Below are 24,942 nucleotides of genomic sequence, written 5' to 3' on the forward strand. Positions count from 1 at the left end.
AGCGTAATTTATTACATTTTGTATATTCTTGAAGGTAGTTACCATATCTTTTAATTAAATATTTATACAAAATAAATATTCTTTTACCTTTTTTAATGGTTATTTACTCATACATATGTATACATTTTAACAAAATTATGATTTCTAATATTACTTGTTTTTATTTAATTATAGTTATATTTTTAGATAAAATAAAAGAATGCACCGAACTGAGAACTATTCTGACCAGCAAATTCGCAACCGGTATTCAATTGACGTTCAAACGAGTGAGGGAGCGAGACGACCATATGCAGCGCAGCTATTCTGTGGGCAATTTAAACTCGTATGGATTTCACTGCGAGAAACGCAGCGGTCGTAATGGCCGACCCGGCTTCTTCGTGCCGCTGAGCGCCTGTTCGCAAACGATTAAATTCAGTTTAATCATCCACTAAACAGCTACGAGATACCGTTTCGTTCGTTATTATTATTATTACATGCAACAAGTCGGCGGCGGGCATACAATAAGAGGAATGTCGAAAACGACACATACAGCATACAGCCCCCGGTCGCAAACAAACGAATCGAATTGTGGCGCAAATTGGATTATCCGGAGTGAGCATCACAGACCAAAAGAAAGGGAAGCTGAGTGCATGCACCTGTGGCGACGGCTTCTAACGGCGTTTCTATTGAGTTTCCCTTGAAAATCTAATCGCTCGCTCGCCGCCCGACGCGCTGCTAAATCTCCTGGAGACCTAGTATAAATGTTTGTTGTTTCTTAAAGAGCAAGAAGAAGCCCCATTTCTGCCGCTGCCGCGCCACACTCACACCACCCGGCCGCGGCGTGGTCTATTCGCCGTCATGGTGTGCATGTGTGTAAGTGGGAAACACACAACTGCAACATTGTTGCTATGCTCCTCTCGCTCTGGATTCGCCGCCCCCGCTACTGCCCGCCGCCCTCTCGCTGGGCTAGCCAATCATCGCTTTCAACGGCCGCGTAGAAATGTTGTAAACTGCTTCTACCAATTCTGGTGGCCTGGTTGCGTGTGGAACATTCGCTGAATTGAAACGCGCTCTCGGTATCGCGGATTGGTTGGACTCGGGCAAGCAACAAAGAAGCACAACTTCTTCAACCTCGCCGGTGGTTGGACTGGGACTTGGATTTGGACTGGCAACTGGACTGCGACTGCCACCACCTATGGGAAATGGCGCGAGTGTGCGCGGAGGGTGGCGGCTGTCGTTTCGATTTGCCTTCATCAATTGTTTGTATCTAATAGATACGGATACATATACGGATACGGAAATTGTCACAGCTAAACACAGCGCCGTCTGAAACATTTGGGAAAACTGTTGCCAAAGAAAGTATACATATCTCCGAAATAAAGCTTAATATAATAAAAATGAAGAGATGATTAAAAATCTTATAATCCTACATTTTCCATCGAAAAAATAAATCTACATATTTTTAAATGCCAGCTTTTTTTGGTTTGTATTTTTTGGAACTCTTGCAGTTCATTGCATCTTAGAAATAATCAACTCATAAATACATGTTCATATCCATTTCACTAATCCATCACGATACTCCTTAATTCTGGACACTGAGAGCCAACGTATCGCCACTGACACTGGCCACACTCTCCTGGCCGCCAGATGATCCGGAGATGTTCTGCTTCTCGCGGACGCCCAGCCATGGCAGGCGGCGCTCCAACTCCAGTCGGTACTTCGGATGACTGGTGGCGTAAACCCAAGGATCTAGGCAGGATACCGATTTGCAGGCCAGGCAGGGCAGCATGGAAACGACGGGCGTAATAAGGTGCTGTTCTCCAAAGCATCCAATTAGCGCCACCACGGAGTACGGGGTCCAGGCCAGGACAAACAGCATGTAGATTATCAATGCCGCCTTGGCTATTCGGAGCTCTACACTCATGTTGTCGGCATTGGCGTTGGCAGACAGTGACTTGACATTCATCTTCTTGGCCTGCTCCGCCAGCATCTTCTCGTGGGTGCGGACGTGGGTGAAGAGCTTGTAGTAGGATATTAGGATCATGGTCATCGGAATCGCGTAGGACCACACGAATATCGTACGCACAAACAGCCGGTTATCGTCCGTGTTTGTCAGATAATCGAAGGAGCAGGTGGTCAGGAAGCCCTCTTTAAGAGTATTTAAAATAAGTCTTTCTATAATCTTTATTTACTATTACTCACCTGGCTGATAGCGTCCCCAGATCTGAAACAAGGGCAGAACGGAAAACGGCGTGGCCCACAGCCAGGTGAAGAGAATGCAGAGGACTATCTGTCCATAACTCAATCGTCCATCAATGGGATTTGATATGGTCTTGTACCTATCGAAGGCAATGAATGCATTCGTTATGGAGGCTCCCATTCCAGAAATGCCTCCGTTCAGAGCATATATATCGCAGCCGAGATCTCCCCCCACAATATAGCCAACGGCAGCGTTAAGCAGATAGTGTGGCATATTGGTGCACATGAACAGATCGAAAATGGCCAGGTTCAGAATCAGCAGGTTGGAGGGAGTTCGCAGAGATTTAGACCTATAAATTTAAAACAATGTTTGATTTTTGCATTTCCCAAAAGTTTCCTTATTCTTACGTGGAAAAAATCCAGATGACCAATCCATTACCGAAAAGACTTGATATCATAAGGACAACATAGGCGATGTAAAAGCCTGCATGATAGTAAATCGGTGCTTCCCGAAATCCTCGCCAGTGGGCGTGCACCAGATGCTGGTACTCTGCAGGATAACTATGTCCCATGGGGAAGACGGATCCATCTCCGCCGGAGCTGTCGTTCATTAGGGCCAGTGGCCCGCTGGGACCATTGAGGTGCATTTTTAGCTCTATCCGCTCCAATGTTCAGAGTCCTTTGGTGGCCGACATATCGGCCCGTGACTTGTCTCACCTTTGCCTGCCCTGCGGCAAGTGCCATCAAAATGCTTTTATAGCCGACCCAAAGAATCTAATTAAGACGGATTAAAAGGTGCCAATGTCACATCGGGGGCTGCGTGTGCATACCTGAGAAGGATAATCCCAACGTCTTAGCTGCGACTTAAGACATTCTTACGCCGCTCAAGTTACAAATGCGTCAGCGAATAAAGAAAAGTCTAAGATTGGTCAAATGCAGAATATTTTTTTGATTTTTGTATACATGCCTTAAGTCTTATATATGCCTTAAAGTGTATGTATATATTTATACACATTAATATTCAAAAATAGTTTAGGTTTTAATCAATAATTGTTAGTTAGCTAACTAATGATTAGCTTATGTGAAAAGTAAAATAAACTTGTTATTATTTTCAACTAAAAAGTCATTAGAAAAGCTTTGGAAAATCATTCTAACTTGAAGCTGGAAAAAATAAGGAAACTCACATCATGTGGTGTAATCTATTACTTGTCTTTCTTTTTCCACTGCTGCCGGCATTCTCGTTCGGCATTAAGGAGGTAACGTTTTTGCGTCCCAACGAGCCACACGTCCAGGATGTCCAAACGATGCTCCAGATGCTGTACGTTCACAATAAGGTACATGTATTTTGCAAGGAAGCCACACCGCCGTCCTTGTGGAACGTATTCCAGAGCAGTCGCCTGCGCCTCCAGATTCCCGCTGCCGAGGACTACAAGCAATACAAGGCGGAATCCATAAAAGCAGTTCACCAGGCTCATTACGGAGTCATGGAGGACTTTGAGGGGAAACCGATGGGATTGGGGACAAATAAGCATCGGATCATATCACTGAGTGCCCATAATGACGCCTGCTATGGCATCTACACGAATAGCGAGTTCGCGCTCACCCTGGAGGTAAATTCCTGCGATATAGAGCGGGTTGCCCAGTTCATATTTGGCTTTGTCTTGTGGATATGCTGCCCCCTCCTGACGAATTCGCTGCTCTGGGTTTATTGTACGGCAGCGGCCCTGGGTGCTCATTTGGCTGGCGTGGTTGTGGTTTTTGGAGCTGTGCTCGCATCGGGCGAAGAACGCAGCTTTGCTCGTCTTTGTCCACTCAAGGCCAACTTCAAGCAGGTGTACGAGGAACGGCCCACTTTGGTATCCCTGATGCTGTTGGTTGGCGCTTGGATTGTCTATGGTGGATCTAAAAAGGGCCGCTTACTGTGGCGATACCGGATCATTCGCACCCTTCATTGTCGCCTACTAAGGGGCGTCGCCTATTACCTAATTCTTAACGCCTCCGATTACCGCGACTTTGGAAGGAGTTGCGTGGTCGTGTTGCTGGTTTGGCCAGAAGTCTGGCAACTTATGAACTTCCTAAGGTCACAGTACATGCAGTATTCCAACCAGAGGTGCTTGCTCGGGGTGAAAGAGGTTAAGAGAGACATGTGTACCAATAGGTCGAGGCAGGTGGATCCGCCTCGGCATTTCCCCAGGTACCGAAGTGAGGACAATCCTGGAATTCTCAGAAACGCCACTCAGCAGCCGTTTGCAACTTACGAAAACAGCGACAGGCACATGCGGAGACACCAGGAGCCGCTTGATCGACAAGGTAGGGAAGACAAGGACGAGGCCTGGAACACGATATTTTATCCCAACGCCCGTTCTCCACCATTTTCCGAATACAGATTAAGAAGTTGTTAAAATAAGTTTAAAAAAATAGCTGATATGATGTATAACAATAGCTTGCTAAATTTCCATTGTTCAATTATAATATTTTCAATAATATTCTAATATTGGCTTCTTTATATCAAAAACTTTTAGTTCTATTTAAGCAACTACACATGAATTATTTAAATAATCTCAATTGTTTAATTAAATACATTTAAATATTAGATTAAACAAATATCTATCTCGAAACTGTACAACTTAGGTTTTTCGATTTGACCCACTTGTTCGGTGTCACCGAATTTCTTAACAATTTCGGAGTCAATTTTAGGTGAACTGCTTTAAGTGTGTTGGCCGCCCCCAATGGGGATCTGAGCAAGCCGCTATTCATTCTCATTTGCCATTTTGGGCCATTTCGGCCCCTTTCCGGTTTCAAAAACATAAAATAGTATGTATTAAACACACACATTGCGGTAAAAAACCGATTTTCATTCATTTGACATGTAATTATACCATTACATCCTTGTCGTTTACTGTGCCACCACGGAGAACGGCAAGTAAAATTCGAATTTTAACGTCGCTTTCGGGCGCTTGCAGCGACAAATGCGGTGCGAGCGAACACTTGCACGACATTTTCCGACATCGAGGCACCGGTTCCCAGGCGGCAGTAGCAAGCGGATTTCGGCATTCGCCTCGAGCAACATCATGGCATTCACATTAATCTCGTTTTCGCGGGTTTAGCTGCCTTCGACCTGTTTCTTTCAGATGCAAAAATGCGCACCGGCGCCCAGCAAGCGAGGGCGGCTGCTGCCAGACAGAGATGACACTATATTGCATTATAAGGTACTCACCCCCAGATAACAGCCAGCCCAGCGTTTGTCTCACTCTGGCGCACGAAGTCGCCGGTTGGGCGTGTATGCGCGCCTGGTTGGTTCGGCGCTGTCATTTCACAATGACCCACCTTCACGACTGACAGCGACGGCAAAAATCGCGTCGCGTAACGTCGCGTCGACATCGCCTTCGACTTGCGCGATTCCGGTCGCTCTCTGATTGTTGTTCTTGCGGCGTGTCGTTTGGCTGGCTATGTTTATGTTTGTACAACAAACAGTGCGGAGGAGGCGACGGTTTTATTATATCAACAACAAAAAACAAAAACAGCAACATTTTCATTAGGCGGGCAGAAAATAACGTACACATGACGACAAGAACACAGGCCGACAACATCAGTAGCAGAAACAACAGGCCAAACTCAAATATACACGGGTAAACAAGCAACAAAAACAAAAACAAAGAACAACAAAGAGGCGCAACAACAACTCAACCCGCAGTTGATTCGCTCCGCCTTTGTTGCGAGGCGGAATTCGTGCCATGTATCGAGAATTTAAACAGGGGTTGTTGCCACTTTGAGCACCCTACACATTATAGGAAGGGCTATTTGAAAGTGTAATTCGTTTGTTTTTATATTTGTTCACGTTTTACAACAATATTAAAAGAAATATAAAGCATAAAAACAATCATTATTAAAATTAGTTATTTGTAACTTCATATAATTTCATAGGCAAATTTATAATTCAAATTCCATATTAAATTTCCTTCCTCAAGCTAAACACAAAACGATATGCTCGACCATAAGTAGAGCCCTGCCAGAACGAGACCTCTGCTGACACGCAACGACTCTCGATCTCGTTCTCGCTCCCGTTCTCGTTAGCCTCGCCCGTTGCCAACCTTCAGCTCTCGCCTTGACCGTAATGTGGGGGCCGTTCCCATTGCCATGTGAAGGACGCACCTTGAAACTCAAGGATTTTCGCGAATTTTGCGAAATTTCGCAAACTTTTTCGGCAATCAGTAGGTCAGACCGAATTTTGGCAAACTGGTGGAGCTGTTTTTGGGCGAGAACTATCGGTGGAAGGGGGGAAGTGTGCGATGATGGGGTTTCTGGTCGACTGTCGATGACATAAGCAACTCGTATAGTCGTCGTCGTCGACTCCAAGTGGCATTGAGATGCGCCGAAACAAGTTCCCCTCGTTTTTTGGGTACTTGTGGTGGAGAGGGAGAGGGGCTCCTTTCGGATGTATTCACTCGATGCGTGGCGTGGCGTTGCGGCGGGTTAAATGAACTCTCGCCGGCGCGTTTTCCTCGCCTTGGAGCTGTATTTCGGGTGGCACTGTGGCCACCAACTAGGCATCTTTGGGCGCCTCATAGCACAGGTTGTGATTTGAGCTTTTTTGGAAGCTAAGGTTAAGGTTATTCGCTAATTGTGGCGGTAACTAACCACAGTCAACGCAGCGCCAACGCAGTGGGGCCACCACCCGAGTGGGAGTGGCTGTCGCGCTGATCGTTGGTGGTGCACTGGGGCGATGGTTTGTCCACGGTTCGATGGTTGATTGGTACACGGGCGGTGTCAACGCCTTGCTTGTCCGTCCGGTGCTCGATAGTGCGGTCAGTCAGGCCCCAAAATCCAGTTTCGGGAACAGGCGCGCACGACCGAGCAACAAGTGGACGCCGCCCCGGCATTGGCGTCATCGTCATCGTCGGCATCGGCGCAAATCAGCTCCAAGTATTTTATTTGTGCTTGGTCAGGGCGTGGTCTGGCAGTCGACTGGCCAGTGGCTCCACGGGGAATGGGAAAGAGAATGGGACCGGGAATGGGGCTGGATTTGGATGGGGGCTCTTCGGGTGAAGGAGCGAGCTGTGGAGCAACTCGACTCAACTTGGCACTGTTCCAAAAAGGCCAGGCATGGAGTAATTTAGAGCGTCGCCAGCCTCAGGGTCACTCCAGTTTTCCCCTTTGTTTGGAGCATATTTAGTTCAAGGCTATCCGTTCATATGGTGGGTCACAGCCATGAAGCTGGCGAAGTTCAAGGTGAGATTAATGTTGTTCAGGGTTTTTGAAGTCGTTTAAGTTACAAGTAACATTCGTAAAATATTGGGACTTTTACCTAATTCAAAGGAAAATTGTTTATTTAAACTTACCAACTATAAAACTATTCAATTTTAATATTTAATATTTATGGTATTTATTTTTGTATTTGTATGTATATTTAAAAAATTAATTATTATATGCATATTGATATTAGGAAAATTACTTGCACTTAGGATAATTAAATTGAGTACTTTTGTTACAAAATAAATTAGGTATGTTAAATATTTAGTAAATACATGAAATTTAATTTGAATTATCACTTATGAAAATAATAATAACAAATAATTAAAATTAATTATTATAATCAATTGTGTGGTAATAATCTCACTGAACATACAAAAAGTTTAATGGAATTTTTCTTGCCACTCATTTTGGATCCACTTAATTTGCGCCTGTTAAGCAGCTCCCCGTTTTGGAGCAGTAGGGTTGCTCGCCGCAGAAAAAAGGCAAGGCAAACATCAAAAGCTGACCACCTCACGCTGACCATCGCCTCGCCAGCGGAGTGGGAGCAGCATGAGCATGGACGGAATCTCGGAACTTGGAGCATTGCCAGCTCACACACACGCACGCAAACAGGTTTCCCCCAGCTGCTTCTTCTTCTTTTTTTTTCTTGGGGCAACACACGCATACACATACTTACACACGCGACGAAACTATAGTTGGCTCTTTTTAGCTTACGTCCGCCCAACGCTGGTCGCCTGTTACGATGCATGAGGGAAAACGTTGAACGCCCACAATGGACGCTCTTAGTTCGCTTCTTTGCCGTTAGTTAATCGGCCGCCGGCATTAGGCGATAGTTTTGCCCAGATTTAGCTGTTTGCTGAGGTTTCTGTGGTTTGCTGCTGGCCCAGCACAAATTTGTGCAATAAGCAAAATGACGGGCACAAAACAAAATGTCCGGCCGGAGTGGGCCGCCGCCGACTTCCGCCGACGGCTGTGGGGCTCTCTACATGATCCGCGTCGCCATGCAGTTTGGTTTCTAGGCGGGGAGGCACACGCTCGCCATCTTATCGCACGGGGTAATGGCATTGGTACTGCTGTATAGTTATAGTCGTAGAACCTCGGTCGCGTTGAGCGTTTGGGGGCAATTTTCCGTTTTCTGTTGGCCTGTGATGTGAGCAAACAAAATGACTGCTCAAAATTGAGCAAAATGTTCGAGCGATTGCAAAGGGGCGAGTGTAGTGTGTTTGCATTAGAAATTGCCGTTCAAACAAACAATGTTGTTGTTTTTTCTCCGTTTTCTCCGCTTTGTGTTGCACAGTGGGAAAGAGAAAGCGAGACGGCAGACAGGCAGAGGTGCGCAGCAGGGCTCGCATTTGTGGGCGTGTAGCATTGGGTTTTTGTTGCCTTTTTCCCGCAGGTTTTTATTGCCCCCACTTAGAGGTGGCGCCATCTGTCAGCCAGTCGTTGAACCAGGCACTTTGATTCGATTTTGCCCTTACAGCCGCCAATACTGCTGTCCCCACTTGCCCGGCAGAGTGAGTGAGAGAGCAAGTCCTGAGTTTGCAGAGTTTGTTCGGCTTAAAGTCTTTTAATAATCACACTAGTTATGGCCTTAAACTGCCGCAATTTGTCAGCCTTGCGAATTTCTTTGCCTGCCCACACAGACGCATGCCGCCGGCTCACACACACACGCACACCGGCACGACCAGTCACATTGAAAACCCCTGCCATCGTGTAACTATCGTCGTCTCGCTCGCACCCATGAGACCAGCGGACTGCACAAACGCCGCACGAATTCGCTGCCATTTTGCCGTGCTACGGTTTCTGGTCGCCTGGTGAAAAAGAGGGAATTCACTTTTGGCGGGGTCTCGTTTGGATTTTTTGTCCAATCGGCCTTTGTGGGCGCTGCTGTCTGAATTTGCCGCTCCGCCCGTCCGACGACGAGTCCGAACAGCGATACCTGATAAGGCGGTCGCAGCTGATAAGGCCCTGCCGCCGCCCCCGCCCTCCATTTGACTGGCTGGGATTACGTTCCTCCCCGTCGGCTTTTAAGGGGAGTAGTTAGTAATTGGCGTTAAATGGGCAGCAGCAAATTAATTCGCACGGTAGGCGTGGTTGCAGGCCTCCGCCCACATGGTCCGCCACTCCGGGAGTAAGGAGTCGGCAGTCCGGAACACGTGCTATGCGATTCGGAACAGAAGTTCCAATTCCAATTCCGACGACTGCCGGCAAGCTACAATGAAATTCGACAACGGCGACAATCGCAGGCTGAGCGAACCACATACCGGATTCGCTCCATAGCTGGGGAACGATTTTTGCCCCACCACACACGCGCCCTGGCAGGTGGGGACGTGCACCGCTCGTGGTGATGGCGGACTTTTTCAGACACGTTCGGTTTTCGGTTCGGTTTCTACCAGGCGATGAGAAATCCTAGCCGGCATTCTGGCTCATCGCGCAAACCAGCCGTCGCTCGGCTGGGAAACATCAGCTGCCGGCGTACAGTGGGGCTGAAAGTGCGAATAAGTATACAAATTTCGAACTGTATTTAAAGATGTATAAAATATGGCCTAATTTTGTTCGAATTGGGAATTTATTTTTATTTGTTTTAAGGCTTCAATAAAAAAAAAAATTACTATTAAGAACAAAATTTTGAGTAAATTTGAGGTTTTTTTTTATTGATATATTCTCAATATAAAAAGCTATTCGATGCTGAAAGATTTGTTAATTAGTCGGGGTTGCTACTAAAAGGATTTCGATGGTGAGGACCTTTTTTTCCAATTAAAAAAATGAAAACCGGTTACTGAAATTTTTTTTAATAGCTGACTATAAGAATTAATTTGTGATACTTTCGACTTTGTAATCCTCGATTAAAACTACGAATACGTCGAATTAAAAAAGGTACTATATAGCCAGACACATTAGCCTCCTACAATCCACACCCAAACCATATAATTTTCCACTGTGGAAAAATTCAGTAACTCGAAGTTCACGCACAGTGTGACCAAAACCTTCAAGTTTTCCTGAGGTGTTCAGTTTCTGAGGATTAATTCGGAGTTCGCCAGGCGGTCCCACTAATAATAATCAGGTGAAAGCGACTTCGGAATCGTCGCGCGACACCGATAAGTTTAACGACTGTGATTAGTTAACCAGCAGCGACGGCGGAGGTGAAAGTTCAAGCAGCCAACATGTCAGCAAAGGCGGTCAAGACAAGCAAGCCCAGCGCCTCCAAGGAGCCGTCTGCGGTCACGAAGCTCTATCTGTTCGCGTACAACGCCGGACAGGTGGCCGGTTGGAGCTACATCCTGTGGCAGCTGGTCAACTACTATCTATTGCAAGGACCCGAGTTCCGGGCACAGCAGACGCTTTGGGAGTACACGCGGCTGGCCGTGATCATCTTTCAAAACGCCGCCTTTGTGGAGATCCTGAACGCGTCCTTTGGCCTGGTCAAGTCCAACCCAGTGGTCACTGGGTTCCAAGTGTTCAGCCGCATGATGGTCGTGGTCGGCGTGGTGATGGCCACGCCCACGGGCAAGGTGTCGCCCGGTCTGCCGATTGCCCTGTTCGCCTGGGCCATTACCGAGATCATCCGATACGGATACTACGCTCTAAACATCGTTAAGGTGGTGCCCCACTTTGTAGTCTTCTTGCGCTACACCACCTTCATTGTCCTGTATCCCATCGGAGTGACTGGGGAGCTGCTGTGCTTCTGGTGGGCCCAGAGCTATGCCCGCGAGAACAGTGTATGGAGCGTGGTGATGCCCAACAAGTGGAACGCCACCTTCTCGTACTTTGGATTCCTGTGGATCGTAATGCTGGGCTACATCCCCATCTTCCCGCAGCTGTACCTGCACATGTTCGCCCAGCGCCGCAAGATCTTGGGGGGAGCGCCCAGTGGAGCAGCCAAAAAGAAGGCCAACTGAACCCTGACCAGCGACGAATGCAAATTATTGCATCATTTGCATATCTTTGGCCCGCGCACTTTGGAGCCGCGTTCGCTGTATTGGGGTCTCTCTTGCCTCACCTCTTGCACAAGCACATTCGCTCGGACTAAGCTTAGGTATAAGTGGTTTTGTGTGTACAAATATAAACCTTAGATACTCTTCCAACTAATTTATTTTTGCCCCGGGGCCCGATCTCAGATCTCCCGAGTCTTGGGGGGGGTAACAGTAACTGACTAACTGGCTAACGTTTACGATTATTAGTGCTGCGACCATTGGATGGTCTTCAGGTCGATGCCCTCCTGGACCATCTCCCACAGCGGCGACATTTCGCGCAGCCTCTCCACATGCTTGATGCACTTGTCCGCCGTATAGTCCACCTCCTCGACGGTGGTGAAGCGTCCAATGCCAAATCGTATGGAGCTGTGCGCCAGATCCTCATCTGTGCCGATGGCACGCAGCACATAGGATGGCTCCAGGGAGGCAGAAGTGCACGCGGAACCGCTGCTTAAAGCCACATCCTTGAGGGCCATTAGCAGGGACTCGCCCTCGACGTAGGCGAAGGACAAGTTAAGGCATCCGTTGTAGGTGGCCTCGGGATCACCGTTGCGGATGACATGCGGCAAGGCACTCGAAATCCTGTCCAGCAGGCGATTGGATAGAAAGTCTACCCACTTCTTGTCGTAGTCCATCTCTTGAAGGGCCAGCTCCGCAGCTGCTCCCAGTCCCACAGCCAAGGGAGCCGGAACAGTGCCGCTTCGCAAGCCGCGCTCCTGACCGCCACCACTTTGAATGGGCTCCAGGCGAACCCTGGGCCGGCGTCGCACATAGAGGGCGCCCACACCCTTCGGGCCATAGATCTTGTGACCAGATATCGACATCAGGTCAATGTTCATGGCGTTCACGTCCAGCGGGATCTTGCCCACTGCCTGTGCGGCGTCCGTGTGGAAGAATACCCGTCGGGACCGACAGAGCTTTCCGATTTCGTCGATGGGCTGCTTGACGCCAATCTCGTTGTTCACCGTCATGATGGACACCAGCGATGTCTCCGGCGTAATCGTTTCCTCCAGCTGCTTAAGGTCAATGATTCCATTGGCCTGCACCGGCAAGTAGGTGACCGTGAAGCCCTCGTTCTCCAGAGCACGACACGAGTCCAGGACGCACTTGTGTTCCGTCTGGGTGGTGATCACGTGCCGCTTCTTGGTACCGTAAAATCGCGCCACTCCCTTCACGGATATGTTGTTGGACTCTGTGGCTCCGGACGTGAAGATGATCTCCTTGGGATCTGCCCCAATCAGCTGAGCCACTTGCTCGCGCGCCTTCTCCACCGCCTGCTCCGTCTCCCAGCCGTAGGCGTGGGTGCGCGAGTGCGGATTACCGTAGTAGTTTGTCAGGTAAGGCAGCATGGCGTCCAGAACACGCGGATCCATCGGTGTGGTGGCCTGGGCATCCAAGTACAGGGGTCGTCCCTGCGTCTGTTCGTTTTTGATGTTGAAGCGAACCTGCCGCTCACGGAATTCTGCGGATATTCGGGTATTATTCGCTGATTATCTCACATCGGAGGGGACAGGACTCATTCGCTTACCTTTGGATGTGGCCGCCGGTTTCGGCTTGGCGGAGGTAGCTTCATGCCTCACCCCGTTGGCGAGGGCATTGGTGGCTCGGGAGCGCAGGATTTGCGCCTGGATTCGACCCAGTACTTTCTGCATTATTATGGAATCCCTAATTCGAGTGTTTTTCGTTATTATCAGGCGGATTTCACAATCAATGTGGCTAAAGTTTCAAGAAATACCTCTTAGCAATCAGTGTGACCGCTTTAGCATTTTTAAGAAATGCCGCAAAACTACATTGAATGTAAATTCGCGGGTAATTTAAATTTTTCAAAACTGAATAATAAAACATCGAAGTCCTCATCGTTTTGGAATTACAAAGAAATATTATTCATAAACCCAACCAAAGTGAAATTTTTCCTTAAATAGCCCACCCACCGCAATGAATGAATAACTTGACGCTGTGCATTTACTTGGACCAATTTAATACTTTCAAGTTCGGTTTTACAACTGTTGTGTAATTTGATCTCGCATATTTACATAAAAGCATAAAATATATATTGCAAAAATACATATATGAATTGTATATGTGTGTGGTGTGTGTGTGTGTGAGAGTTATATAATTGTCTCTATAAAGGTCGTAAATTTAGCATATCGCTGTTAATTAGAATAATTGTTTACATCTGAACACTTAAAAACCACCATCCTGGCTCCTGACTTTAATCCTAAATTCTACAATAGTTTGGTTAACACGTGAGTTGGGGTTTCTGTGCACATTAATGCGTGTAAATCTGTTCAAAACTGCCACATTGTTCGGTATAAACGGCATTGTTTAAAATATAAATATTGATAATTTAACAGGTAAAATGAAATAATTTCGTTAGAGTAAAATATGGTTAAAACATAGGCCAACAAATCCGTAAAATAATGTATACACAAGTCAGCATCATCTGCATTCGTTTCTGTTATCATTTGCGATCATAAAATCTGTCGTCGGCTGTGTCAAAGCGACTGTTCCGTGACCAGCACAACGCTCTGCTCCTGCGCAATAGCCGCCAGTTCCTTCAGCCATTCGTCGAGAAGCACAGCGCACAGGGCCAAGTCCCGCGATCGCTCTGTGCCACTCGTGCTGGCAATTATGCCCATGGAGGCCACCGACTCCAGGGAGACTGGCTCTGAATTAAAACCACCGCCCGCCGATGGACCACCATCCATGCCGTGCAACGTGCTCGACGAATGGGTCGTGAGGCTGGAGTGGGCGGAGAGGGTCTGGGTAGATCCACCGATACTGCTGTTACTACTGCTTCCAGAAGCCGCCGCTGGCATCGTCGTCGTCGCAGTGGATCCTGTGCGTGAGGCTACCACCGATTGCGGCTGTGTACTTAAGCTGGTTTCGCATGTCCCGGAGGATGGCTGAACTGCCCTTCCGTCTGGACTAGAGCTATTGCCAACCAGGTTCGATGCAGCTCCTAGAAATGTCAAGCGGGATTAGCACTTATTTTTGCCATTTATTGATCCTTTCGGGGTTAATAGTAACATCAACAATAAACAGTAACATATAAATGGGATAACACAAATGTTTAACAACTATTTTTAGCTAATTTTTTGTTTTAAGTTTAGTGGGCATAATGTACAAAGCTCTACGGGATCAAGGAGACTACGTTCTTTTTTTTAGCAAAGACTATGACAGTTTTTGGTTAGATTTATTGCTTAATACTCTATAAATACTTTTATCAAGCGTGAAATATTTACCGGTGAAGAATGCGTAAATTTGTGATAAGCCAGATGAAGCTAAGATTTGTATTTGATTTTTTTTTTTAAGTATCATTTAAAAAAAATAAATAAAAAGAAAATAATTAATTAGAGACAACGACGCCAGCAGCGCGCATATTACAGATACATGTGTGTGTGTGTAATAGATATAGAACCCTGAATGAGTTCTCTTAAAGGATAATGTAGATTGAACTATATTTTTGAAGATCTGTTTTGATAGTATAGTAGTTGGAGCTAGTATAAAAATTCTGATATTTTTTCGATAATATTTCGATATTTTACATTATATTCGATTTTATTTTATTTTATAATTCGATTGTCATTCGATAAAATTTAACAGAAAATAAAATAAAATGCTCAGCGTAAATTATTATTAAATAGCTCTGCCTTTAGATTATATAATTAATATTATTTATTCTTTGATTTGAATGATTTGCAAATATGAAAAGTTCCTTGACATTTTCTATCCTCAAGAGAACTCATGCAAGGGTCTCAAGTGTGATTTTGTGAGTGACATTGTGTAATTATTTCGACCCAAAACCAACTTTTAATTTCCAAAATCCAAGGCTGCAGATTTGTAAACGGTTGGTATTTTCTATTTTCTTTGATTGGTTCTTCTTCTTTTTTGTAGAAAGACAGAAAATGTGCGAGAAAGTGCAAGAGAATAGGATTTCCAGGTGTCACTTACCGGTCGAGGAGCCATTGGGGGCTGCTGTCGGTGCTGCTGCTGCTGTGGATGAGGCAGCAGATTTTCGGCTAAACATGCTGGTGATGGACTTGCTGATGCTGCGACGCTTGTTGTCGGCGCGCTTGAATGGATCGTAGGCACTTGTGGGCGTGGCCTGTACGGGCGTGGCAGCCGACAGGGTGGCGTACGCTGATCGCAGTAGTCCCTGCGGTTGGCCAGGATTCGTAGACGCCTGCAGTTGCTGTTGATTGTGTTGATGCAGAGGCGAACCCTCGTTACCCTTGCGGGCGTTCGCCAAACGAAATTCGCGATCTATGAGCGACGAACGCGCCACATCTATGATCTCCAGCGAATCCTCCGTCACCGGCAGCTCAGCGTCGATCTGTTGCTTCAGAATGCGCAGCACCTGGTGAAAGGAGGGTGTATCCGAGGTGATGGCAATGTCGGAGCGGAGCAGCAGCGAGTGGATGAGCGGTAGTGGATACCAGGCCAGGCGTGTGATCAGACCGGTTAGGTGTAGATTCACGTACAGCGAGTTGCTGGTGAAGGTTTGCAGTTTGCCCCAGATGGCATTGAGAAAGGGACCTAAAAGTAGGATATTGATAGTTCAGGTTGCGGCAACATATTATGGGGATTCTCCTTACCCAGGCTTACGGTGCCCTGCGCAAACAGATCCTCCGAGAAGTCCAGATCCGTCAGCAGCAACTCGTTGCGATTGTTGTGCGATATGCGCCAGGCTTCGCGTCTGCCATTGGACCCGCCAAGCACGCTGCTCAGGCTGCTAATGTTGTGCTCCAGATCTGCATCGCTGACTGTGGTGGCCAATGTGGTGTCCGTGGCCTCGCTTTCCTCGTCTGCCGGTCGCCACTTGAAGGATTCGTACCCGCTGGACTCGCCGATCGACTGCAGGCTGTCCAGCTGCTTCTCTCCCGACTCACTGACAATAGCAATCGGTCCCCCGCCGCCGAATTCGCTGAAAAACTGCTTGGCCAGATCCAAGGCATGGGCATGGACACGACCCTGCCCGGGGCGTGGCCACTTTTGGTAGCGATAGCTATTCGCCCACTTCAGGCAATCCCTCTGGCACTGGGCGATCCTCCAGTGGGCCTCAAATAGATACGCTTGGATGTTCGCATACAGGCTATCGCCTGTGTGCACTCCATAGTAGTTCCAGTTGGCACCGATCGTCTTGCTCATCACCGGCGAGGGCAGGCTGGGCAGTGGGGTCTGTTCCCCCGCCACTGGAGGCTCGTGTATACTCTTGGGTCTGGCCAGGTCCCTGGCCCGCTTCATCACGTCCGGCGAAAGATCCAAAAAGAACTCACTGCTACTCAGATACGGATCGATCTTGTTGATCTTGTGCCTGTGCGAAATGGGCACATGTTTGCCCGGCAACATGAACTTGAGCAGCAGTTCCAGCATCAGGTCCTCACAGTGCAGTCCCAGCAATGTGTCAAACAGAGCCATCGCCACCATGCACAGATTGGGATCGGGCGAGTTCAGACGCTCGACAAGAGCGTCCAATATCCGCTCCCCATCAAACTTCTCCGTGTCGAGCAGGAAGCGAACAAAGGCTCTCAGCAGTCCGGGCTCGGTGATGGAGCGCAGGATCAGATCCAGGTACGACATGGCCGAGATTTGCGAATCGACGTTCGTCTGAAAATGTTTGCCCTTCAGTGTCTGCGAAAATGGAGCGCAAAAAGTTGTTTCGAGATTTCGAGGTGTGTGTTTGTGTGGTTAGCTACGGGGGCAGGAAGACACTTAAGAAACACACAAAAGAAACAGAAAGCTGAAGGCGGTGCAGATCCCTAAGGAGACGGCAAATCTTCAAAATAAAATAAATAATTGCATATGTCTTGGGAGTATTCTAAAAATATGAGCCTGAACTGAACTAAAACAATTATTTAAAATGAATATGGTTGAGAAAATACAAATAAATACAAATAAATCTTTATCTTTGTCTTTACCCATATCTACCACATTTCCTCATTCAATCCCAAGACATAAGCACTTAAAGAAATAAGAAAAAATAAAAAATAGTCAAAGAACAGGAGCTATATAATGAATCGCTTGCAACCAACACCACAGAAATGCATCGAAGACAAATTTTCACGTGAGTAGACCGAGACGGAGACGAAGACAAAAGCGTATCGACAGACTTACCTGGAGGATCGCCGGTCCCAGCACGGGCACAATAAAGCCTTGATACATAAAGTCCAGCAGCTGTTGTTTGATCATCTCGTGGGCCACCTGCACCACCGCGTTGCAGAACTCCAAGGCGTTCATGAAGAGCGTCAGCTCTGGTATCTCCGTCACATCATCCGGCGTGATCCGATGCCAGTCGATGGAGCTGATTTCGATGCTGTTGGGCAATCGCGAGTAAAGGCCACCCAGGCCGGTCACCAGCAGCGGGCAAATTGAAGAGTACTGGGCTATGTACGTTCCAATGTTGGAGTTTTTCTGGGAAAGGGCCATACACAGGAGCAGAGCATCGCGGGCCTGGTGGCCCAGACTGCCCTCGCGATGAACGTAGGGAATGAGCAGCGAGAAGATGATGAAACTGCAGAGAATAAACCAATAGTTAATAACAAATGGGGCTCCTTGATCCCGAGTTACTCACTTGGTTGTGGTTCCACTCTTGGGTTGTGGCACGCTGCCGTTCAGTATCTGCTCCTGCACTTGCGTCTGGGCGGAGAAGAAAAACAAGTCAAGCAGGTGGACATTCTGCATCAGAACCACGCACAGCTGGTTCAGCAGTATGACCAGCCGCTTCTCCAGGTCGGGGGGAAAGATCTCGCCCTGGCTGGAGGCCAGTATCTTCAGTAGGGGTCGCAGAAAGGGCTCGTGGCAGAGCAACTGGTGGCGTGAATGGCTGACGAGCAGCTCGTACAGCTTCAGCTGTTCCAATCGCACAGCGTTGGCATAGCGTCCTGTGGTGCAGGCCCATTCGTACAGCTTGTCCAGCAGATTCTCGCTCAGCAGGTACTCAAGGCAGGGTGCAGCTGGCGGACCGCTGGCCTCCGTCGCCGGCAGGGAGACCTTGTTGCAGTGATGCAGCTCCACCAGCAGGAGCGTGACCATGTAGTCTAAATGCGAAACTACACCTAGCACGTCGTCGTGCGAGGGCGGAGCGCTGTGCTGAATGATCTCATGGGCTTGCTGCCAATGTTTGCAGAAGCTGTCGTAGCAGGCGCGTGGATCGCAGTCGGTGGCGGCATCAATGGGCCGCTGGCGTAGGCTGCCGGAATGCCCGGATGCAGCGGAGGCGACGCCCCCGGTGGTGCTCTGTCGCAGCCAGCTCATGGTGCTATTTCTCTATGTGCGCGGTTCGGAGCCAAGAAACCACTGATAACTGCTGCTGCTTCACGGTGCTGCTCCGTGTGTGCGTTCAGTTTGGCATATGTATGTGTATTTATGTACAGCTTTCTAAGTGTGTGTTGGTTATCGCAGCTTTGTGCTTTCGTCCGAATTAGGCCCGATCGAGTATATTCCAGTGTTGTTGTTTCGTTAATATTTAGAAGCTAAAAAAAGAAATGTTACAAACTTAACCGTGTCATTAAAAAAACGCAAGAACAACAAGTGCACGCCGTGACATACTTACACTTACACACACATATGTATTTACTTATATGTATAAGTATGTAATTTAGGCAGTTTTCGTTGTTGCGCTGCTGCTCACTCACCTTGCGAGCTCATAAAAATTGTCGTTGCTCGTCGTCACCATCGTCATCGTTTTTGCTGATTTTCGCTCATCGTTCATTCCCGCCGCTTTATCTCCTCATTTTGCACTATTTTCGGGAGTTTTGCGTGCAATTTGGTGTAAATATTTACAATTATTTCTGCACGGAATAGAAAGTAATAGATAGAGATGTGAAATGTATATAAAAACAAAACACTAGTGCTGGCAAAACATCAGAGCACTATCGATACATCGATGTTTAATTTTTTTTTGTTTCCACTATTACATTTTTGAAATGCTCCTGATTATATTGGAAGGTAAATCTTTTGTCTTTACATAATTTAAGATAACTGATTTACGTAGCGAATATTATTATCAATTCAGTAACTTTTCACCAGTTTTAAATTGAAACTATAGGCCAAGTGTCGCCGATATTTTCAGTAAATTCGATAGGTTCAACTTATCGGCGTGGGTGGTCCCAATCGAGAATGTGGTTACACTGTAATCCTTAATAATTACATACCAGTGTTGCCATATTTCTTATATTTTTGTTAATTAAAAGTATTTATTTACATGTAGAATTACAGCTATGATATAGTTATTATTTCGACTTCTCGTACGACAAATGACCACGACCTCTAGTCTGCTCCAAAGGTGCGCTCGTACTTTTCAAACGGCCGCTTGTCAATTTGTTGCAGGCGTGCCTGCAGAAACTCTCGGAACTTCTGCATCTCGTCGGCATCTTCGCATATTAATCGCTTTTCCTCATTGATGCATTCCTCGATCAGCGCCTCATCGTCAGCGGCTCCCAGTTGCGCCATCGCCTTCTCCAAACGAGCGGTGATCTGGGTAGAGATCTTGTCACTCTCGTAGGCCATGATTTTGGCCAACGCTTTGGCCGGCGCACGTCGCTGAGTAACATGTGTAATGTCGGGGGCGGTGGACGGGTTGCTGGAGGCGGCGCGGCTGGGTTCCGTGGTCACATTCTCCTCCTTACTGCCAGCAGCACCACTATCCAGGTCTTCGTCCGGGGACTCTGTTTGTTCGATAAACTCCGTTAGCGGGGGCTCGTTTGGGTGCACTTCCGTCGAATTGTTTTGGAAGTTGGTCAAGTGGAAGACGCCGTTGGTATCGTAGAACTTGTACCCCAGCATTTCCAGAGCTATTTCCGTGAGTAGGTAGGACATCTTTGATCGCGTTTATTTTCGTTTGATGCACAGGCCACAACAAAAACGAAGCGCAAATGCCGATAATCGAAATCGCCGCGGGAATAGGTGTGGTAGCACTGGTAGCAACAGCTGATTACCTAGCGTCGGCAGCTTGCCAGGCCGTCCCAATAACAAATTTAATAATTTAATAAATTTGTCGTCTCTATTTGTCCTTCGAATGCAGAGCCCTTGTGCCTAGCATGAAAATCAACGAAAAGAACCTGTGCGTGTTCGCGAAGGCACCGCCCTTCGACATGGAAGGTAAGCGATGATCAGGTGTTAAATGTTTTATTTGGATATTAATCATCAATTTTGGCTTGCAGGCTTCCTCAACAAGCGGGGCGAGGTCAACAAGGCCTTTCAGAGACGCTACTTTGTGCTAAAGGGGAACCTGCTGTTTTATTTCGAGTCCCGGACCGACAAAGAGCCCCTGGGACTGATTATTGTCGAGGGCTGCACCATTGAGCTGTCGAATGAGGTGGACAACTACTGCTTCGAAATAGCATTTAACGGCAATCGCACCTACATCCTCTCCGCTGACAACCAGGAGAGCATGGAGACGTGGATGAAGGCTCTCACCTGCGCCGGCTACGAGTATAAACGTATCATTTTGGCAGAGCTACAACGGCAGCTGCAGGAACTGGATGATTCCAGGAACAGTAAGAAAGCACAGCTCGTTGGTGAAAAATCCCCATTATTTATTTCATTATTGTTCCGTAGAAGTGCTCAGCAGTGCCATAGATGGGTCACAAAGTTCTGCAAGGGAGACGAAGCCAAGACCGCCGCCCAGGCGTACTAATCCCTTCAACCGGCCCGCTCCTCCGCCGCCCGACAGTTCACTAAAAGGCGGCGTGGTTATGTCGCCCATGCCCTTCATAAACGGTTACTTTGGATCCAGCAACGCGCGCCTACAGCAAGAGCAGTTAATGATGAAGCAAGGTGTGTTTCTTTGATGCATATTTCCCCAACAGTGTTACGGATAATTTTCACTTACAGATGCCCCCAACAGAAGCCCGCATGGCACCCCCAAAGCAATGCGTCGTCCCCCGCCCCCCACTCAGTCAGCTACCAGTGTTTTCTACCCAGATGCGCGAGGTCCAGAAATAGTTGGTGGCGTATCCACAGTATTACCGCGCGGCCCCAATAACAACAACAATAAGGCCAACGCGGGCCACACAAGCAGCGCCAAGGAAGACTTTGTTCGGACCCATGAACGTTTTCGGCAAGAGTTAATGCCCGAAGTAAAGGCTTATCGCGAGCGCCACAATCATCCCCTCATCCAGTTGTGATGACAAAGTGAAGCGGGCTGCCCTGATGACAAGCCAATCCTATGTATTACTCGCTTTGTGCTAAATCAATTAATGTTTTAATCCACCTGTTTTGTTTCAATAAACGAAAACTGATTAGTGGGATTTTAAAGCCATCAATTTGGCGTCCTGGTAGACATTTCTTTTTTGCTGAGATCTTAAGTGTGTCTCGTTTTTACTTCTCGTGTTATTGCACTCAATTGTATTCTGCCTAATGAATACACCAAATCACTCTAAATACTAACATTCTCTTTATTTAAATATTCTTTTGTATATGATTAAAATGCAAGATGTACTTTTTAATAGTTGCAACTGGTATTGGATTTGTTCCATGGTATACTTTTTATATGTACGTAACCTATGCGCTTAGTTTGTTTAATTTATATATTTTTCTTGTAGTTTATGCTTTTTGTTGCCTTTGTTCACTCATTTCGAATAAAATGCAGAATACTGTAGCTTATTAAGAAATACAATTGGGTAAACACATGCATATAGTACGTTTTGTGTGGGATCCGTTTTTAAGCCTAAAGGTGGGCGGCACAATAAATTAAATTGAAGAGGAGAGGGGACAGACAAAATACGAGAATAAATAAGAGTTATAGGTGCTGGGAACGAAATCATCACTTATCCGTATTCTGAGATTATCGCGTATAGATAGATAGATAGCGAGAGTTTAGCGTAATAATAACTTTTAACTTATAGCATACAAGTTGCTGGTTGTTTTTCTGTTTTGTTTTTGTTTCGATAAGTAGCAGCAGCGTTTCGATGATCAGTTCTCTGGGTTTCTGGTAGTTTGTAGTTTTCGTAGAGCAGTATTGTTGTTCTTGGCAGCATGATTGCTTGAGGAAAAGCTGTGGTAGCCTTCGTCCGCCAACCATTTAATCGTCAATGTTGTACTCGGGCATCTTGTCGTACTTCTGCTTGCTGGCCTCGTGGCTGGTGTCAACGAGCAGAGCCGTGTGCGAGTATCCCATTGTCACCTGAGGTATTTTGATGTTGTCCAGTTTGGGCACCTCCTTGGGCACCGTCGACGACTTCTGGAACTCTCCGATGCCGAGCTCCCCGAAAGTAGGCGATGCACCCCAGGCAATCAGTGTATCGTCGGCCGAAATCATGATCGACGTATTGGCACAGCCAATGTCGGTGATGTTCCATCCGGATAGATCCTGCACTGGCTTGGGATACATGTTGGCCTCGCCCGTCTTCTTGTTCTGGCCAAACAGGAAGAGCAGGCCCAGTTCATTCACAATCAGACTGAAGGTGGAGCCGCAGTACACACTGCGACCGCCACGACCTTGAGTATCGTAGAACTTCATTAGACGGGGCACCATTTCGTCCTTGGGCTCGGCATGACCGAGCCGCCCGAAGCCGCCAAAGCCCCAGCTGTACACCCGCTTCTTGGAGTCGATGGCCACCTAAAAGATAAAGGTCTTTAGCAACCACTAATAGCATTATTAAAGGATTTATCACTTACCGTGTGATTGTTGCCGCACGCAAAGTCCACGATCTGCACTCCATCCACCGGGGTTACGTGACCCTCCTTGCTCTTCTCTATATAAAGGACCACCTTCTTCGGCGACGTTTCAAAGTGGAATGAGAGCTTGTTGGCGTTCACAAAATACTTGGCGTCAGTGTTGTGGCCCAGCTGGCCATACTCCGGCAGTCCGAATGTGTGCAGGTTTCCCTTGATGTCCAGAATCACAGAGAACTCTGCCCCGCAGCCGATGCGAATGATGGGCGGACCACGATAATTTATCGGCGTTGGCGAGTAGATATTGGCATGGGTATTGCCCACTCCGCACTGACCGGACTTGTTCTCACCGCAGGCGTAGACTGTTCCAGTGTCTGTGAGGAATAGTGTGTGGTGCCGGCCAACGGCTGCCTGCACCACGTTCAGCTGCTCCAGGGCTGGAATGATCGTTGGCTTCTCCACCAACTTAATGTCCTGGCTGAGGCCTAGTTGGCCGCTGGGGTTGCGACCAAAGCCGAGCGCCTTACGATCCATATTGATGATAATGGTATGGGCGGCCGCTGGTCCGCTGGCCACGTATCGGTACTGCACGAGATGTATAGACACTTAGAGAATACATCTAATATATAGCCCGATCCCGATCCTTACCTTCTCTTCCGTAAATCGATGGAAGCTGTACAAGTTCGGTCGCACTTTTGTGACATTCTTGCGGTCCCGCTTTCCGGTTAGGTCCCACGTCACCATGCCGGCCAGCAGCAACTGCCCGGGTGTCTTTTCCAGCGTGGCTAGCAAATCTTCCGGTAACTTACTGGGCGGATCCAGGTCATCGTGTGGAATGAGCACCTCCATCTGGTTGGCAGCGGCAGCCGCCTGCTGAGCACCGCCATCGTCAGACTCGTCGCTGAAGTCATCTTCGTAGTCGGACTCCTTCTTCTTGGGTCGCCGCTTGTTGGGCCCGGCTCCGTTGCCACCTGCTTTGCGCTTAGCTGACATCTTCTACGATTTTGTGAGTGTTGCTTGGACTGGATTTGGTCTACACGGCTATGCGGCTGTAACGGAAGCGGGAGTTAGGGAGAACTTGGAGAACCAGAACAAGAAAACTCGTACGCAGCAGAGCGTAACGCTGGCAGCAAGCCGCTCTCTCACGCGCTTGGTGGTGTGAGTGTGTGCGAGCCGTGTGTTGGTGTGGTGGTTTTTGCAAGAAAACAAAATGAAAGCCGCTGCCGCAATAAGCGACGCCAACAGATAGAGCAAAAGATACGGTTTTAACTAAACAAAATTTACAGGATTTGCACATCGGCTTGGCTAATAAAGATCTCTCTTGAAGCCTAGGTTAGCACAAGGAATACAAACAGCACAAAAAAAGGTTTCAAACTTATAGCGTCATGTCACAGACACAAAGACATTTTACATTTTTCGAATTATGACCACAGTTTGCTGATTCTGATATAATCCACCATTTTCTGTGGGCCCTACATTTATCCTGAGCCCATTAAACTTAATCTTGTACGCGAACTTACTTTGGAAGTGCGGGTTTAATATTTTTCGCAGCAAAATGGCCAACAACAAACAACGCTTGATTATAGCGCAACCAGGGTGACCGCGCCGATAACGATAACGATCAATTATACCGTCTTGGTCTCACAGAAATACTACTGCAAAAAATACCTACAAAATGTAAGTATTTTTTAAAATAAAATATTTTATTGTTTTTATTCAATTAAAATTTGTAGCATTTAATATATTATAACTTAAAAGTATTTAAGTAAATTTACTCAAAATCAATTACATAAATTTTTAATAGTAGTGGGGAATGATCCTGGTTTGTTAAGTTAATTTTAAAAATATATAAACTGAAACGGAAAATGTATAAAAAATGTTTAATTTTTTAAAACTGCACTAAAGAATAAGACTTTTA

The 24,942-nt window shown here is 47.2% G+C and overlaps 8 protein-coding genes across 11 annotated transcripts; 3 read left to right on the forward strand and 5 right to left on the reverse strand.

Annotated features, from left to right (window-relative positions):
- Positions 1-1,436: 1,436 nt before the first annotated feature.
- Rh5 (Rhodopsin 5) lies at positions 1,437-2,921 on the reverse strand. Its single transcript, XM_017177510.3, has 3 exons — positions 2,587-2,921; positions 2,182-2,528; positions 1,437-2,127 (listed from the first exon to the last, which is right to left on the reverse strand). The coding sequence occupies exons 1-3, from the start codon at positions 2,823-2,825 to the stop codon at positions 1,562-1,564; spliced, it is 1,152 nt and encodes a 383-aa protein (XP_017032999.1). The 5' UTR covers positions 2,826-2,921; the 3' UTR covers positions 1,437-1,561.
- A 388-nt stretch (positions 2,922-3,309) lies between these two features.
- Positions 3,310-4,645, forward strand: LOC108082096 (uncharacterized). Its single transcript, XM_017177391.3, has one exon. The coding sequence runs from the start codon at positions 3,366-3,368 to the stop codon at positions 4,578-4,580; it is 1,215 nt and encodes a 404-aa protein (XP_017032880.1). The 5' UTR covers positions 3,310-3,365; the 3' UTR covers positions 4,581-4,645.
- Positions 4,646-10,476: 5,831 nt separating this feature from the next.
- Hacd1 (3-hydroxyacyl-CoA dehydratase 1) lies at positions 10,477-11,516 on the forward strand. Its single transcript, XM_017177574.2, has one exon. It carries the CDS (start codon positions 10,596-10,598, stop codon positions 11,328-11,330), a length of 735 nt encoding a protein of 244 aa, XP_017033063.1. The 5' UTR covers positions 10,477-10,595; the 3' UTR covers positions 11,331-11,516.
- Nfs1 (Nfs1 cysteine desulfurase) lies at positions 11,506-13,129 on the reverse strand. The gene is made up of 2 exons (XM_017177573.3): positions 12,934-13,129; positions 11,506-12,867 (listed from the first exon to the last, which is right to left on the reverse strand). The coding sequence occupies exons 1-2, from the start codon at positions 13,055-13,057 to the stop codon at positions 11,609-11,611; spliced, it is 1,383 nt and encodes a 460-aa protein (XP_017033062.1). The 5' UTR covers positions 13,058-13,129; the 3' UTR covers positions 11,506-11,608.
- A 233-nt stretch (positions 13,130-13,362) lies between these two features.
- Positions 13,363-19,241, reverse strand: LOC108082199 (FHIP family protein GG24907). Of its 3 annotated transcripts, none has more exons than XM_017177527.2 (7): positions 19,043-19,241; positions 17,980-18,880; positions 17,523-17,919; positions 16,004-17,039; positions 15,360-15,944; positions 14,651-14,689; positions 13,363-14,367 (listed from the first exon to the last, which is right to left on the reverse strand). In XM_017177527.2, the coding sequence occupies exons 2-7, from the start codon at positions 18,660-18,662 to the stop codon at positions 13,901-13,903; spliced, it is 3,207 nt and encodes a 1,068-aa protein (XP_017033016.1). In that variant the 5' UTR covers positions 18,663-18,880; positions 19,043-19,241; the 3' UTR covers positions 13,363-13,900. The 3 variants fall into 3 exon arrangements, with proteins under 3 accessions (XP_017033016.1, XP_017033018.1, XP_017033019.1); XM_017177529.2 differs by having other exon boundaries at positions 16,004-17,015; positions 19,043-19,240; XM_017177530.2 differs by lacking the exon at positions 14,651-14,689 and having other exon boundaries at positions 19,043-19,240.
- A 435-nt stretch (positions 19,242-19,676) lies between these two features.
- LOC108082204 (uncharacterized) lies at positions 19,677-20,225 on the reverse strand. The gene has a single exon (XM_017177535.3). It carries the CDS (start codon positions 20,223-20,225, stop codon positions 19,677-19,679), a length of 549 nt encoding a protein of 182 aa, XP_017033024.1.
- Positions 20,226-20,367: 142 nt separating this feature from the next.
- Positions 20,368-21,688, forward strand: IPIP (Inositol phosphatase interacting protein). Its single transcript, XM_017177534.3, has 4 exons — positions 20,368-20,507; positions 20,570-20,905; positions 20,967-21,185; positions 21,243-21,688. The coding sequence occupies exons 1-4, from the start codon at positions 20,447-20,449 to the stop codon at positions 21,533-21,535; spliced, it is 909 nt and encodes a 302-aa protein (XP_017033023.1). The 5' UTR covers positions 20,368-20,446; the 3' UTR covers positions 21,536-21,688.
- Positions 21,689-21,785: 97 nt separating this feature from the next.
- LOC108082202 (protein RCC2 homolog) lies at positions 21,786-24,659 on the reverse strand. Of its 2 annotated transcripts, none has more exons than XM_017177532.3 (4): positions 24,545-24,659; positions 23,673-24,073; positions 23,028-23,609; positions 21,786-22,968 (listed from the first exon to the last, which is right to left on the reverse strand). In XM_017177532.3, exons 2-4 carry the CDS (start codon positions 24,015-24,017, stop codon positions 22,432-22,434), a joined length of 1,464 nt encoding a protein of 487 aa, XP_017033021.1. In that variant the 5' UTR covers positions 24,018-24,073; positions 24,545-24,659; the 3' UTR covers positions 21,786-22,431. The 2 variants fall into 2 exon arrangements, with proteins under 2 accessions (XP_017033021.1, XP_070140749.1); XM_070284648.1 differs by lacking the exon at positions 24,545-24,659 and adding an exon at positions 24,132-24,306.
- Between the last annotated feature and the right edge of the window lie 283 nt (positions 24,660-24,942).

This window comes from Drosophila kikkawai, chromosome 2L (assembly GCF_030179895.1).
Source record: "Drosophila kikkawai strain 14028-0561.14 chromosome 2L, DkikHiC1v2, whole genome shotgun sequence".
NCBI classification, from domain to species: domain Eukaryota; kingdom Metazoa; phylum Arthropoda; class Insecta; order Diptera; family Drosophilidae; genus Drosophila; species Drosophila kikkawai.

What these genes read in the sequence shown, in the direction of transcription:
- Rh5 (XM_017177510.3), bottom strand. Translation starts at nt 2,825, where the DNA reads ATGCACCTCAATGGTCCCAGCGGGCCACTGGCCCTAATGAACGACAGC. An exon ending in GTCATCTGGATTTTTTCCAC is followed by an intron (nt 2,529 to 2,586) that starts GTAAGAATAAGG and finishes TTAAATTTATAG; the next exon opens with GTCTAAATCTCTGCGAACTC. An exon ending in CTGGGGACGCTATCAGCCAG is followed by an intron (nt 2,128 to 2,181) that starts GTGAGTAATAGT and finishes ATACTCTTAAAG; the next exon opens with AGGGCTTCCTGACCACCTGC.
- LOC108082096 (XM_017177391.3), top strand. Translation starts at nt 3,366, where the DNA reads ATGTGGTGTAATCTATTACTTGTCTTTCTTTTTCCACTGCTGCCGGCA.
- Hacd1 (XM_017177574.2), top strand. Translation starts at nt 10,596, where the DNA reads ATGTCAGCAAAGGCGGTCAAGACAAGCAAGCCCAGCGCCTCCAAGGAG.
- Nfs1 (XM_017177573.3), bottom strand. Translation starts at nt 13,057, where the DNA reads ATGCAGAAAGTACTGGGTCGAATCCAGGCGCAAATCCTGCGCTCCCGA. An exon ending in ACCGGCGGCCACATCCAAAG is followed by an intron (nt 12,868 to 12,933) that starts GTAAGCGAATGA and finishes GAATATCCGCAG; the next exon opens with AATTCCGTGAGCGGCAGGTT.
- LOC108082199 (XM_017177527.2), bottom strand. Translation starts at nt 18,662, where the DNA reads ATGAGCTGGCTGCGACAGAGCACCACCGGGGGCGTCGCCTCCGCTGCA. An exon ending in AAGAGTGGAACCACAACCAA is followed by an intron (nt 17,920 to 17,979) that starts GTGAGTAACTCG and finishes TATTCTCTGCAG; the next exon opens with TTTCATCATCTTCTCGCTGC. An exon ending in TGGGACCGGCGATCCTCCAG is followed by an intron (nt 17,040 to 17,522) that starts GTAAGTCTGTCG and finishes CCATTTTCGCAG; the next exon opens with ACACTGAAGGGCAAACATTT.
- LOC108082204 (XM_017177535.3), bottom strand. Translation starts at nt 20,225, where the DNA reads ATGTCCTACCTACTCACGGAAATAGCTCTGGAAATGCTGGGGTACAAG.
- IPIP (XM_017177534.3), top strand. Translation starts at nt 20,447, where the DNA reads ATGAAAATCAACGAAAAGAACCTGTGCGTGTTCGCGAAGGCACCGCCC. An exon ending in ACCGCCCTTCGACATGGAAG is followed by an intron (nt 20,508 to 20,569) that starts GTAAGCGATGAT and finishes TTTGGCTTGCAG; the next exon opens with GCTTCCTCAACAAGCGGGGC. An exon ending in GCAGTTAATGATGAAGCAAG is followed by an intron (nt 21,186 to 21,242) that starts GTGTGTTTCTTT and finishes TTTCACTTACAG; the next exon opens with ATGCCCCCAACAGAAGCCCG.
- LOC108082202 (XM_017177532.3), bottom strand. Translation starts at nt 24,017, where the DNA reads ATGTCAGCTAAGCGCAAAGCAGGTGGCAACGGAGCCGGGCCCAACAAG. An exon ending in ATCGATTTACGGAAGAGAAG is followed by an intron (nt 23,610 to 23,672) that starts GTAAGGATCGGG and finishes CATCTCGTGCAG; the next exon opens with TACCGATACGTGGCCAGCGG. An exon ending in CGTGCGGCAACAATCACACG is followed by an intron (nt 22,969 to 23,027) that starts GTAAGTGATAAA and finishes TTTATCTTTTAG; the next exon opens with GTGGCCATCGACTCCAAGAA.